General features: G+C 36.2%; 4 protein-coding genes across 6 annotated transcripts; 1 reads left to right on the top strand and 3 right to left on the bottom strand.

The window, feature by feature from the left end:
- Positions 1 to 153: 153 nt before the first annotated feature.
- Positions 154 to 3,413, bottom strand: LOC124439203. The gene is made up of 2 exons (XM_046989432.1): positions 2,109 to 3,413; positions 154 to 1,778 (listed from the first exon to the last, which is right to left on the bottom strand). Exons 1-2 carry the CDS (start codon positions 3,169 to 3,171, stop codon positions 685 to 687), a joined length of 2,157 nt encoding a protein of 718 aa, XP_046845388.1. The 5' UTR covers positions 3,172 to 3,413; the 3' UTR covers positions 154 to 684.
- Positions 3,414 to 3,994: 581 nt separating this feature from the next.
- LOC124438939 lies at positions 3,995 to 6,936 on the bottom strand. The gene is made up of 5 exons (XM_046989135.1): positions 6,794 to 6,936; positions 6,237 to 6,326; positions 5,200 to 5,691; positions 4,855 to 5,078; positions 3,995 to 4,158 (listed from the first exon to the last, which is right to left on the bottom strand). Exons 1-4 carry the CDS (start codon positions 6,852 to 6,854, stop codon positions 4,864 to 4,866), a joined length of 858 nt encoding a protein of 285 aa, XP_046845091.1. The 5' UTR covers positions 6,855 to 6,936; the 3' UTR covers positions 3,995 to 4,158; positions 4,855 to 4,863.
- Positions 6,937 to 7,527: 591 nt separating this feature from the next.
- Positions 7,528 to 10,562, bottom strand: LOC124438935. 2 transcript variants are annotated; one of them, XM_046989130.1, is made up of 5 exons: positions 9,697 to 10,562; positions 9,419 to 9,526; positions 8,263 to 9,357; positions 7,917 to 8,041; positions 7,528 to 7,729 (listed from the first exon to the last, which is right to left on the bottom strand). In XM_046989130.1, exons 1-4 carry the CDS (start codon positions 9,806 to 9,808, stop codon positions 7,962 to 7,964), a joined length of 1,395 nt encoding a protein of 464 aa, XP_046845086.1. In that variant the 5' UTR covers positions 9,809 to 10,562; the 3' UTR covers positions 7,528 to 7,729; positions 7,917 to 7,961. The 2 variants fall into 2 exon arrangements, with proteins under 2 accessions (XP_046845086.1, XP_046845085.1); XM_046989129.1 differs by having other exon boundaries at positions 7,717 to 8,041.
- A 30-nt stretch (positions 10,563 to 10,592) lies between these two features.
- On the top strand, positions 10,593 to 12,964 carry LOC124438940 (tetraspanin-5-like). Of its 2 annotated transcripts, XM_046989137.1 has the most exons (7): positions 10,593 to 10,819; positions 11,146 to 11,334; positions 11,713 to 11,787; positions 11,860 to 11,955; positions 12,047 to 12,199; positions 12,425 to 12,547; positions 12,617 to 12,964. In XM_046989137.1, exons 1-7 carry the CDS (start codon positions 10,736 to 10,738, stop codon positions 12,686 to 12,688), a joined length of 792 nt encoding a protein of 263 aa, XP_046845093.1. In that variant the 5' UTR covers positions 10,593 to 10,735; the 3' UTR covers positions 12,689 to 12,964. The 2 variants fall into 2 exon arrangements, with proteins under 2 accessions (XP_046845093.1, XP_046845094.1); XM_046989138.1 differs by lacking the exon at positions 11,146 to 11,334 and having other exon boundaries at positions 10,614 to 10,819.
- Positions 12,965 to 13,068: the final 104 nt, after the last annotated feature.

The raw sequence follows: 13,068 nt of genomic DNA, 5'->3' as shown, positions 1-13,068 counted from the left end.
GTCAGCGATACGCATGTCGTCCAATTCCTCGATGGCTGCAATCATTAATACATAAATTTGCAGAAGAATTTTGGAGATGCCGTCCTAAATGGTCGCTTTTAGTTACAATATCGTTGCGAAGTTTAAAGGCAATGTTAATGGCTGATTCCAGCGTCATGTTACATGTAGATGTAATTACGTGTACCACAAACACATTGCAGTCGATCGCTTCATATCTACATCTCTTTTGCCTCCTCTAGAAAAATATACGCATTTAAGTATTTACTATCATCAATTACATATTAATTAGTTATTAGTGTTACTATTGTTTAATTACAATGATTACATCTGCCAATTGCTATATTAATAAAACAGAAAGCAATCCATATTCCATAAAAAATAAGTTATTTTCATACTCTTATTCATTCAGTATGTGTAGGCATAATTATATTCATATTCTTCTGACGATGACATGCACACTTTTATGAAGCGTCTAGACGAAAAGTATTTACTGTTTATGAAGTGACAATTGCTTTGTGTTTTTATCAATAATGATTATAATAAACGATGATTTAGTATTGTATTCAAGCGTTTGTATTTTTGCTAAAGTCGTTCAGCAAGTTTGGCATGGTGTTTAGCACTGCCTTAGAAAGGTAACTGTCTGTGACAGATTGATAGATAACAGATGCCTGTCTTTTCCATGGTTCAAGGCCTTGGAACTTTTATGCGTCTATCCAAGATACGCACGTTCTCTGGTCGGGCTATTTGTTTCCGTTTATCGGAATCCAAGTTCATGTCAAAAGCGGTATTGTCACTTGTCGCTGCTGCTGGAATCTCAGCGGTTTTTGCTTCGACAGTGATTGGTCCAGAAGCCACTTTATTTTTACGGAAAATTATTCGATCGTCGGGCAGCAGCCTCTCCGTGTAGGAACCTTTATCTTGTATACGTGTAAATCTTACGGGGCTTACATAGGACTCTGGCATATCTAGAACGTTGCGTCGATAGTCGCCATAGTCATCTGCAAATCGTGTATCTAGGTCATTTTCACGTATGTAGCTTCTTACATCGGGTGTAATTGGCGAAGGATGCATATACCTATCCTGGAATAATTCATCTTCAATCATCGATGGTAGTTCGTGATTGTATGACATGGTGAATGGAGGTCCTCCGCGTACTATTGGTGTACCCATTATCCCTGATAAATCACCTAATGTTATCACTCTTCCTTCGTTTTCTACTGTGCGTCTTGGTATTATTCCAGATCTTGTATTTGCCATGCCAAAAATACCTGCCAAAAGGTCCGGCTGGGCGCCATATTGCTTAAAACGAGACAATTCTCCGTAATTCTCCTCGCGAGGAATGTACATTTGGGGACTTTTGGGGACATACATCAGGTATCTTTTCTGCGCCATCTCCGGCATGGTTAGAACAAGATTTTGGGGGACTGTCAATGGAGAAGTGTCTGTCTGGGTACTTGGGAGAATTGGAACGTATGCTACGATAGGCTGCTGTCTAGGTTCGATCATGGGTTGTGTTAAGATGAATTGTCTTTTGGTATCTTTATGTGCATTTGGAACAGGGGGGTGTGGTATCGATTCTCTCTCCGTCTTGGATTTCTCATCCGACTCCCACTTATTTTTGCCAAATATTTCCATGTTCTTAACATGAAATTTTTGTGTGGTTCGCTTGAGCCTCTTCGTCGGCGTTTGCAAAGACCTTTTTTGTGATTGGGAGCTTTCCGTCTTGTCATGTTTTCCATGAGGAATTTTCAGTCTCTTGCTCAAAATAGGAAGCTGTGCTAAACACAGAAAGTTAAAACTTCATTAACTTTTTTATGTCTGTCTTGTCGAACCTATGTTTTGTTCGATTTTACATTATTAAGCAAACGTCAGTTCGGTAGGCCGTTTATTCAGCATTCGGTTGCCTTTGGGACTTTGTAAAAGTACTCAGAAATCGTGTTGTTTGTTACAACCAATTTTAAATATTGTTTAGTTGTCAAGTTAACTTGTCTCCTTATCAAATATAACAATCGTTGGTTAAAATTAGGGGGGTCAAAATACGGTCAAATGATAGGATTATTTTGGGGCGTGCAAGATTTACAAATTGATCCTACTTTGAGTATACATACCCATAGATGTGTAACTGGGATAAATTAGCCCACGGGTTATCCCAGTGGGTATTATTGTCCGAGAGATTGGAGCTTGGACTTTTGGGTAACTTTGATATCTGTAGTCTGGGATAAAATTTTGGGCTAATATCGGTTTGTAGTAAGCACCAAAGTCCAATAAAGAATTTTGGAACATTAATGGACTTGATACAGATACCGGTGTCGTTGGCATCACCAAAGGTGGAACCCTTTGCAGGTTTCCATACGTTGATAAGCCTGGTGTGAATATTGCTTTGCCAATAGAGCTTCTTTGTGCACCATTTGTATAACTAAGGGTAGGATTGGTGAGTAAATATCGCTCATTCCATGGAGAAAACAACTGTGGAGAAAGTAATTGTGGAGATATCATCGTAAAGGGTCCCGGAATTGTATTTCGCATTGCTGCCGCTCGTGCTTCAGCATACCGCTCTACAGAAGGATTAATTTGTATCGGCAGAACATTGTATGGTGCAACTTGAACAAAAGTTGGTGCTGATTGTATCCATTGACGCTTTCGAAGGTGCTGAATGTGCGGTGTTGTTTTCATGTTTGTTGGTTTGTCGGGCATGTTGAATTTTGTAAATGTACGTCTTTTTGGTATTTCCTTTTTTTTTGAATTTAAATTTCCAGCGTTGTCCGATGTGTCAAAGTCATGATGAAGACGTTTTCGAGATTTATGTTCATGGCTTGAATCAGTTGCTTTCAATAGAGGAGGTGATGTGAAATGGTAAGAATCGTGAAAGTGGGTTGGTGTTGTACCATATGGTGCCATATGGTACAGTTCAGGTGTTGCATACATTGGTGGATAAGGTATCGCCAATGATGGCGTACCACGCTTGGACAACACCTGCAGCGAAGCTGGTTTGTTATTCATTTTCACTTCCGTAACTTTTGCATCGATTTGAAGTTTTTTCGCCGTATCGCCTACTTCAAAATGCGTTGGTTTGCCAGACATTTTTATTTTAACAGGTTTCTCGCCTGCTGGTAGGGTCTTTGAATGTTTTATCACGACGAAGAAGGCCAGAGCCATCAACGGGTGAAGCATTTTTACTTAGCGCAAGATAGCTCTCGAACAAAAGGAGTCGTTTTTTTTACTGTTTACAATCTTTTACTGCATTTTAGAACGTCTCCATATCGTGTGTGTATCTCTCGCTGTCATTCCATCGAAGTCTTTCAACTTTCGTTCAAAATGCCGACGTTACAAAGTTCTTTCGAGACTTTATATTTTTAAACTTTTTGTCTTCTTCTTGTATATATATTTTTGTTCGAGTTTTGACAAATGCGGGTGGCTTTATAATAGCGCGCATTGTTCCCTCGGTGTGAATGTTTTTAACAAGAGGGGATAGCGGGTATCGTGTTCGTAACTTTTTGCTTGAATGCATTTGGTTCTAGTTCAAAAATAATAAAATCCACCATGATCATAAATGAGGCGTAACTTGTTCTTAGTATAGCATTTGTGATTTAGCTTCATTGTCTGTGTTTCATCAACATTATTAATGTTAAAGATGTGTTTGAAGGATTCATAGAACACTTGTATATTCTCGTTTAATTTAATTATATGGATGTGCTTGAATTGTCAGAACTTCGAGGTAACCTATACGAAAACGGCGGTTTCTCGTAACGTGGAAGCACACAATTCGTTTTCTCTTCATTTCAAAACGACGGTTTCTCGTAACGTGGAAGCACACAATTCGTTTTCTCTTCATTTCAATTTTGCCATTGTGTTTGATATTCTCCTGCGTTATTTAGTAAAAGATTATACTCTACCTTAAAGTATTTCTTTGAAAGAGCCTGAAAAGTGTTTGAATTTCATTACTCCAGCACTGTATTAACCTATAGTTTCATACCTTAGTGAACACATGTACCAATTGACGTGGGAAAAGAAATATTTATTAAATCCACAATACAATTAAATACATTGATTCATAAACTACACATTGAAATACAAGACTACAAGATGTACGATATCTCTGTTTGCTACATTCGCGACAAGCGTTTTGCCGTTGCGCCGTCTCCTTCGATCAAGATTCATCTGGGATGAAAAAGAAAATCAGAAAATGACATGAGATTTGTGTTTGTCACGTGGGCTTGTCACTGTAAGATCATTCACCATGTAACTCGTCAATTGACCTTATAATTTAATCACTTCTATTTCCAGAGAGGGTTATAAAGAATCAAAGGAAGAACTTTCTATGTTCAAACTTGAAACATCTGTTTAAATCTTTACAAGAGCCATTGAAACACAAGCACACTAATTTAATGGTTTGCAGATTATTCAATTCGTATCTCGTTCATGCCTCTTGTATCTAAGTAAACATCAAATTTGACAAGCGATCGAGTATTCGTATTGATTTATTTAAAGATCTTCCAATTTGTTGTTGCATTTGAGAAATATTTGAAATCTTTTTCAAAGATTGAAAAACTGAGAATGTCTGAGAAAGACGTAGTGATGGAAAATCAATGTTGTATGGAAAGACCGTGTTGTTGAAGGACAGTATTGTTGAAAAACGAAATTTCAGAAAGGCAATGTGATAGACAGGCAATTTTGTAAGGCAATGCTGCACTAACCTCAGTCGTGGGGCCTTTCACGGTCATGGAATTTTTAAAAGTATAATTTAAAATTTTTGTATGTATACAATGCACAAAACAAAAGTACAGTATTGTACTTGTTTTGTATGAGATATTTTATTTTTGAAAAAAACCCAAAGCATATTGCTTCTATTTTTACCTCGAAGCTTTAACCAAGCAAAAAATTACCATATCCATAAGGTAATCCAATAGGGAGTCCATAGCCTCCAACGAGACCCATATTGTAGCCTCCGGGGATTCCAAGTCTGTTGCCAAAGAAAGGTCGGTACATGCCCCCCAAAGGTCGGTACATGCCCCCCGATGCGTCCCTGATGGCCTTTTTGGCTGTGGCACATTCGCTACGTTTTTCGCTTTTACTGCCCACTAAATGTGTTGAGATGATGTGTTATTATGTTCGTTTTTACGCTTTAGTTATTTTTAAGTCTCTATATGCAAACTTCATCTTCTATACGACAACGAGGTCGTCTATGTGTTAACAACTTACTTATACAACTCCATGGAAAGCTTTTCTTGGGATCAGGACACGGTGGGTAGTCTGGAATTTTTATCTTGATTTCGTCTTTTTTCTCTTCTTCAGTCTCTTCCACGTCATCTGCGTCTTTTTCCACGTTCGTCTCATCTTTCTGTAGCTTGTCATTTTCCCTCTTTTTCTTTTCTAGCTTGTCTTTTAGGATCTTGCTTCTTTTCTCTGTTTCATTTTCCGATGTGTCATTTTGCGTGGAATTACCTCCTGTCTTATTTGGGTCGCATACGTATGGTACACCTGACACCTCGTCATAAGCTACAGACAAGGCTTTTACCCCGGCAACGGGAACTGGGTGAAGGCGACCATAATTTCCATAACCATGTCCAAAAGCCCATCCAAGACCACCAAAACCACCATAACTACCATAACCACCATAACCATTAAAACCACCATAACTACCCTGACCATTGACCAGTGTTCCTGGAGACTGAAACACGAAACCCTTTTTATCTAAAAGAAATCCGTTTGCCATAGTCTTACTTAGATAAACATTAGGTACACACAGAAGCAATATGCATGTAGGAATGATTACCTTTAAATAACTAGGTAAATTTGCTATAGAAAAATTATTCTGGAATTTTCTGCTTGTATAGAATGAAACATTACATGTTTGTAAATGTAGATCGTCCAGGTTGGTATAGTCCTGAGAAGGACTGTTTTTGTTGTTGTTGACTGACGTTTCGACATCCTTAGCGGTAGTCATCTTCAGAGTCAAATCAGACGTTAGTCACGTCAGACAAGTCAGTCAACGTCAGACACGTCAGTCAACGTCAGACACATCAGTCAACAACAACAAAAACAGTCCTTCTTAGGACTATACCAACCTGGACGATCTACATTTACAAACATGTAACGATACTCCCGGCTTCAAACCATTTACTTGAATGAAGAATGAAACATGTCATCTACGCGTAAACCTAAGCTTAACTGGTAGTTCGAACTACAGTCACTTAGTACTGCCTAGATTGTTTAGATAATTTGCCCGCTGCACCTACCATTGCCAGAAGGCTTATTAGCTTCTACCGAGTCAGATCCCTGTACAGAGGCTGCTCTCTTCTCCATAAAATGTCGGTAAAACGCACTGCCTGTGTACGAAATAAAATGCTCGAAATCTTTATTGTGAAACATTTCAGTGGCGTATGCCATTTGCTTGGATGCATGCTTTTCTAATAGTATTCCTCCGTGCAACCCTTTGTGTTAATGATTTCTAAAATAATTTTTAACTTTATTTTATAAGTCTTTCTTATTATTATCTCTGTAGATCACCTCAAGTCGTTTGATCTGAAGAACGTTGTCGGGTTCCGTTCAACAGGTACCATTTGCGAACACTTACTTTTATTTCAACCTTAGAAAGGTCCGTCCATGTTTCTGTATGTATGTGCCATCAGCTTACAGCAAGCATTATTAGCTTAGGTAAATAATTTACCATCGGTAACTATCGATACTTAACCGTAACATCGATAGTTACAATGTAATTTTTTTCATTGTTACCGTTTATTATTGCGACGAGCGCTGAAAAGACGTAAAAGTACACTTTTCTATTTTTGCCTACCTTTGACATCTTCTCCATATACCGCAATGAGCAAAGCAAATAGAACGGTCACTTTGAACATGATGAAGCAAAATTTAAAGAGCGAGCACGTCAATAAAAACACTCCACTGTCTTCTTTGCTTAATTTTAAGTAATTTATAACAAGTGAATACCTGTTGCCTTTGTCTGCCGTTGATTTTTACGCTCTGCTGAGCTTTTACAAAGTTTACATCTAAATTTTTGATTGTGAAGGTGTAATACTAATTTGGAACACTTTGAAAATGTTCTCATCATGAACGTTTCCAATTAACTTGTAAACTTTTCAGTCCACTTTTATATGATTGCATTTAATTCCTCACAAGGATAATCATTATATAGAATAGGCAAAAGAGAGAATCTGCATTTGATGTAAATTCATGTGTCGCTAATGTTTCACCATATTGTCTATTATCCAGTCTTAACTGGATTTGCACATAAACTTGGCTTTGTGGCCTTGATTATTTTAACATTTCAGCATTTGCTTTTCCGAGAAAGACCGTTTTTCAGCACGTTGATATCTTGCTGTGTTGGAGAAAAATATCGTCAAACTATGCCACGGCAAATTTGATGCCAAAATATACAGATGTATCTGAATTGTAAAATTTTACTGCAACTTTACAAAAAATCGTTGATTCGCATTCAAGTTGCACTTGTATACCACACTTGGATTTTATTTTTTCACTTTTGTAACCTTGTCGTAGACAAATTCATGTCTATGTTTTATGTAAGATCTACTATATTTTATCTTTTGTTTAGTCAACATACATAAATATATTCGTGTTTTATGTAAGATCTACTATATTTTATCTTTTGTTTTAGTCAACATACATAAATATATTTGTGTTTTATGTAAGATCTACTATATTTTATCTTTTGTTTAGTCAACATACATAAATATATTCGTGTTTTATGTAAGATCTACTATATTTCATCTTTTGTTTTAGTCAACATACATAAATATATTTGTGTTTTATGTAAGATCTACTATATTTTATCTTTTGTTTAGTCAACATACATAAATATATTTGTGTTTTATGTAAGATCTACTATATTTTATCTTTTGTTTAGTCAACATGCATAAATATATTCGTGTTTTATGTAAGATCTACTATATTTTATCTTTTGTTTTAGTCAACATACATAAATAAATTCAGTTCCTCTTATTGTGCTTCCCTTGCGTACGTAATGTCTTGAGTATACAGTTTTTCTTGCCGGCTGTACCGTCTTTTTCTAGATGAAAAAAAGTTACATTTAGCTCTTGTACGTTATAGGTCAAATTGCTATAAGAAATTGCTCTTAAAAGCGAGAATTTAGTCATTCGAAAGTAACTTCTCTGTCCAATTGCATATGGTGACGTATGTATGCATTAATATTAGAAGTGACTACGTGCATTCAGTCCTGTAGGCTGTAGGTATCTCTGTTGTTCAACTGATACAGTATATTATATTCACCTAAACAATTCCAAGGCCAATGATAGTTCTTCATATCGGGACAGGCTGGAATATCAGGCAGTTTAATGGTAATACCATTTTTTCTCGACCAAGTTGAACTCCGAATGTTCTTTCGAAAATCTTTCATGGGTTTAATTTTCTTCATATCTCCACTTTTTTTCTTCGATTGAACGTAGAAGTTTTCTGTTAAAGGCGTTCGATTTTGATCTCCTGGTTCTTCGATCTCTTCGCCGGATTCTAAATCTGGAGTATTCGTTCTGTAGCGATCGTTTAGTATAATGCCATCGTATTTTGTGTATGGTTTGGTCGACATTATCTTTTTGTCTGTATGTTTTCGAGTTGATCTTTGTAGGGCGTAAGTTCTTTTGGAAAGTTTGTGAAAATGCAGGGATGTGGATTTTACTGTCGTTTTCTTTGTACTCTCATCCATGTGCTTATGAAGTTTCACTCGGGTCTGCTGTTTGTCTTCCTTCGGCTGGTTTGAAAATAATTTCACGAAGAGAGGTTTTTTGAAGAAGTGCAAAAGTGTAGACTCATGTGAAGTAGGTCCTCTTTCGAAAAACACTGACTTTTGCCTTGATGTTGAAGTGAGTTTATTATATAATGAAGTCAAGTAGTGGCCGTCATTTAAAGAGGATCGTATAGCTTTATCGTCCACCATTGAATTCCGATGATTTTTGGTCGTGTTTTCGATCATCGAAATAGGTATCATAACGGAGACACGTTGCTTCGATGTCCTCTGTACGTCTTCTTTATTTGCATTCATTGCAGTGGAAGTACCATTCGATGCTCTATTCTTGGATTGTAGATCATTCATTTTAGAGTCGGCCACAGCTTTTGTTACTGTTGGATTGCTAACTGCTCCTCCTCCTTCTGTCATTTGGGGGGAACCTCCTGTTGGGGTTTTGGTAGGGTCACATACAAACGGTAGTCCAGTCTTTGGGTCAAATGCGTACGAGTAGATACCAGGTGGTATCCCATATCCGCCGACTTTTTCTATATCAGGGTTCAAACCATTTGCGTAGTCGAACGTTGTTGTGGAAATACCTTGCCCCAAGCCACCATACAGCGCGGCCAGTATAAGATTGTTCCTATCTGTAAGTGAGTTCTAAAGTCAAATCATGCTTGTTGTTTGTTAGTCCAAAGAAATTTTCACCTTTCTCGTTTGTTGTTTCAGTTTGTCGTCTGTGTAGTTCTCCAAGTGATCTCCCATGCACTTTTTTCACACCACCATCTCTATCTCGATCAGCGGAAGGTCGATAATCTAATAATTACCAGCTTTGAAATTAAGAAAGAGGCCATAAAAAATCGTAGCGAACGATGAACGTATTAGATTAGTATTAGAGTAGGTGGCGAGCAGTACATTTAAATCTCATCATAATTTTATCAAATCTGAGAACGATTTGAGAAGTAAAATACGTAAATAATGCTTACCTTTTGCATTTATTGTATTTTTTAATAAAGACGAACCAATTATATAAATAAGAATAAGTTGATATGAATAACCCATTTTGGCAATGAGGAGCATAATTATGTGATCAACCATGTCTTAACGGTCCAATGAGAATACCTGTTGGCTTGGGATTACTGTTTATACAGGGTGTATCAAAAAGGCGACTAAAATGTATATTGTTCTATAAAATAAATGTTCGGCTTTTTTGATACAATCTGTATATCTGGCTTTCATATTCGGCAAAGGCGTACTGCCCTTGGAAATATTTTCTGTCGCAATAAAATGAACTGCTCGCGATCAAGTAAAAATACGTCGAGTAACGAGAGACAAAAAAAAAAACAAACGAAATTATATAATAATGAACATTTTGCAGAAAAAACCGAGAATGATTTCACCCATTGTTTCACCTACGTCACAACTCACAACCATCTCATTCCACTGGCGAAATTTGCCAGGCGAAAATTTTTGTTCAAAATTGCACAAGTTTATTCATTGTAAATTTCACCAAAAGTCGTTTACGTTAGAAACAACATTTCTCCTCTTGGCCTTTAAACGAGACGCTTGACTCACGATACATCCTCATTCTTGAACAATCCTTTCGAGTCCGCCTACGCTCCGTATATGAACCATATTATGAACGCCCTTAGAGGCGCAACGACGGCAACTTTATAAAAGACGTTCACTGCAGCGAAAACGCCGGAAAAGGCACGCTTCATATTTTTAGACGAAGATGATTATTGATCATAAAACGGTCGGTGTATATTGGATTAAGGGTATGTAGTCTTTTTATCGTTATTAAATGGTTGTATCTTGTAAGATGTAAATTTCAATATTTTGGCAGGAAGCAATGAGGGGGTCGATGTTGTTTGCTATGGTTATAGGGACTCGGGGAACCAAGGGAAAAACACCGAATCGGGTGATGGGATGTCTTGTTTACATTGGCGATCATTATAAAACATATGGAAGTGAAAAGAAGTCGAATCGTTCTTTGATTATATAGACAAATATAGCACTCACATAATGCTGCACGGTAGGCATAAAGATCGCTCCGAAGTGAGCAAAACTGTAAAGTACATGTTGTTCTTTTTCAACGTTTTATTCTGGGTAAGTTTTTTTTCCTAAACTCTTTTGTGTTGTATATAATTATACAGTTTCAACTACCTATAATTTGTTATAAGTGTTTAAGCCATTGGCTTTCACTAATGTTTACAATTGCTAGAAGAATTTTATGCTTTAACGCATAAATTTCTTATGGCGGTATTATTATTCAATATGGGAAAACACTTTCAGCATGAACGATAATATGTATTTTTCATGCGTGTTTATGATGTCATGTTAGGCTGCTGTCAGTCAAGTCCCCAATATAATTTATCTCTATCGATTTCCAAACTTTACTAAAATAACAAGTTGATTCATTGGCCTTTCTTTAGTTATTAGGAGGTGCATGTCTTAGCATTGGGATCTATGCGCGCTTCGAGAATGCTTCCTATTCTGGCTTCTTTGGCAATGCTTGGAGTGATCCTGCGTTTTTCTTCATTATTGTCGGGGGGATTATGTTTGTCTTGGGCTTTACCGGTTGTATTGGAGCGCTGAGAGAGAATATTTGCTTGCTTAAGTTTGTAAGTAGTATAAAGTATCAACTTGCTTGTATTGCTGCACAGTAGAATGAAACACAACCTACTTCAAACACTAAACTGTTTTCCCTTTGTATGCTTGTGCTAGTAAGTGGACACAATTCTATTGATGTTTATCCAAGCAGTTCATGTTGCCAACCAACAATTCACAATGCATGTATATTCTACCTCCTGTTTTATAGTCTTCACACAAAATTCAATTTCCCTGTGTTTTTAGAAAGTGGTAATGGCATTTAAACAAAAAGCTTTAGACTTGCTCATTTTAATAGCAAGGAACTTATCCTTAGTAATTGTACTTTTAAAGACTATTATTTAGTGTTATTAGCGAAGGCTAGCGGTTTCAACAAAATTAATTCTTTTCAGTTTTCAATTTCACTTGGAGTGATATTCTTCCTTCAAATTCTTCTTGGCATACTTGTCTTTGTTTTTAAAGGAAAGGTAAAGCTGATTTTCCTTTTGCAACAGATGTGCATTTTCCACATTGAAGTTCAAATGAATATTCTGTTTTAGTTTGAAGAAATTGTGAAAGACAAACTTCGCGATACAGTTGAGAATTATCGTGACAACCCAGATTTGAAAAATCTCATTGACAAAGTACAAGCTGATGTATGACTATAAAATGAAGTAGATGTATTGTTTTGTGTCAATGTTCTTCTTTCCTTTGTATTATATCATGAACTTATTTTTGATTATTTAGTTTAAATGCTGTGGCGTTGATAATTATAATGACTGGAATAGTAATCTTTATTTCAATTGTTCTCAAAAAACTCAAGAAGCATGTGGCGTTCCAGCTTCGTGCTGTCGTATCGACAAAGAAAATAAACAGTGTGGTTATGGAGTGAGAGAAAAGGTGAGATCAATTTATTTCTCTTGTTAATTTCATTTTTTTAAACTTTCATGTCAGAAATTCTTAATTAATAGTCATAGATGATCATATAGTAAATTGGATATTCATCCATATTGTTAATCTTGTCTTTGGTTCTAAAAATCCCCATGAGAGAGCTGAATTAAATTGTTGTGTTGTATTGTAATATCATATGCATTTAAAATTATGATACATTATGATGTATTTAAGGAAAATGAAGACAGCATTGACAAAAAAATTTTTGATCGTGGCTGTGTGGAAGGCTTTCTTGCTTGGGTTGAGAGAAACATCATCTTGATTGGAGCTATTGCACTGGGAATTGCATTAGTACAGGTCAAACTTGTTTAGAAAACTCTTGCAGTGGCTATGAGTTTGCATTTCTTTCTTTTGTATAATGTTTAGATCATGGGCATATCTTGTTCTCAAAGTTTGATCAGCGATGTTAAGGCACAGAAGGCCAAATGGGAAAGTTAGTGCTGCCCTCAAAATCTGTGCCAGAAGCAATGGAGCATCTCATGATACATTCTTATTGTTCAAGGAGTGTTTTGTATATAAGAATTACAACATGCACAATTAATTTACGGTTGATCTTTTATATTGTTAAAACATGCAACAGTAAAACAAATAAGTTGCATTTTATTAGAGATATATGTGGTTATATTGGTAAAATTTATGAAGCAACTTTACAGTTGTGTCTGACTTGAAGCATATTAATCATGTTACAATTAAAATCTATTTTTAATGTTGTTAGAACTTATTGATGAATCAATCTGGTACAACTGTAGCCTTTAAATAACGTATTTATAATTTTTAATTAGTTTGTCAAAATAAACATACATACATTTTTCATTTGT

This window comes from Xenia sp. Carnegie-2017, unplaced genomic scaffold (assembly GCF_021976095.1).
Source record: "Xenia sp. Carnegie-2017 unplaced genomic scaffold, XeniaSp_v1 HiC_scaffold_19, whole genome shotgun sequence".
In the NCBI taxonomy this organism is placed as follows: Eukaryota; Metazoa; Cnidaria; class Anthozoa; order Malacalcyonacea; family Xeniidae; genus Xenia; species Xenia sp. Carnegie-2017.
Note: the sequence above shows the minus strand (reverse complement) of the source record. Positions and strands in the feature narration are given on the sequence as shown.

Coding starts and splice junctions, on each gene's coding strand:
- LOC124439203 (XM_046989432.1), bottom strand. CDS start 3,171: ATGCTTCACCCGTTGATGGCTCTGGCCTTCTTCGTCGTGATAAAACAT. Junction 1,779..2,108: donor TCCCAGTTACACATCTATGG/GTATGTATACTC, acceptor TTCTGTGTTTAG/CACAGCTTCCTATTTTGAGC.
- LOC124438939 (XM_046989135.1), bottom strand. CDS start 6,854: ATGTTCAAAGTGACCGTTCTATTTGCTTTGCTCATTGCGGTATATGGA. Junction 6,327..6,793: donor ATATGGAGAAGATGTCAAAG/GTAGGCAAAAAT, acceptor TTTCGTACACAG/GCAGTGCGTTTTACCGACAT. Junction 5,079..5,199: donor CTTTCCATGGAGTTGTATAA/GTAAGTTGTTAA, acceptor CAACACATTTAG/TGGGCAGTAAAAGCGAAAAA.
- LOC124438935 (XM_046989130.1), bottom strand. CDS start 9,808: ATGGTTGATCACATAATTATGCTCCTCATTGCCAAAATGGGTTATTCA. Junction 9,358..9,418: donor TGAAACAACAAACGAGAAAG/GTGAAAATTTCT, acceptor ACTCACTTACAG/ATAGGAACAATCTTATACTG. Junction 8,042..8,262: donor TTGGCCTTGGAATTGTTTAG/GTGAATATAATA, acceptor TTTTTCATCTAG/AAAAAGACGGTACAGCCGGC.
- LOC124438940 (XM_046989137.1), top strand. CDS start 10,736: ATGCTGCACGGTAGGCATAAAGATCGCTCCGAAGTGAGCAAAACTGTA. Junction 10,820..11,145: donor TTTTCAACGTTTTATTCTGG/GTAAGTTTTTTT, acceptor GCCTTTCTTTAG/TTATTAGGAGGTGCATGTCT. Junction 11,335..11,712: donor ATATTTGCTTGCTTAAGTTT/GTAAGTAGTATA, acceptor AATTCTTTTCAG/TTTTCAATTTCACTTGGAGT.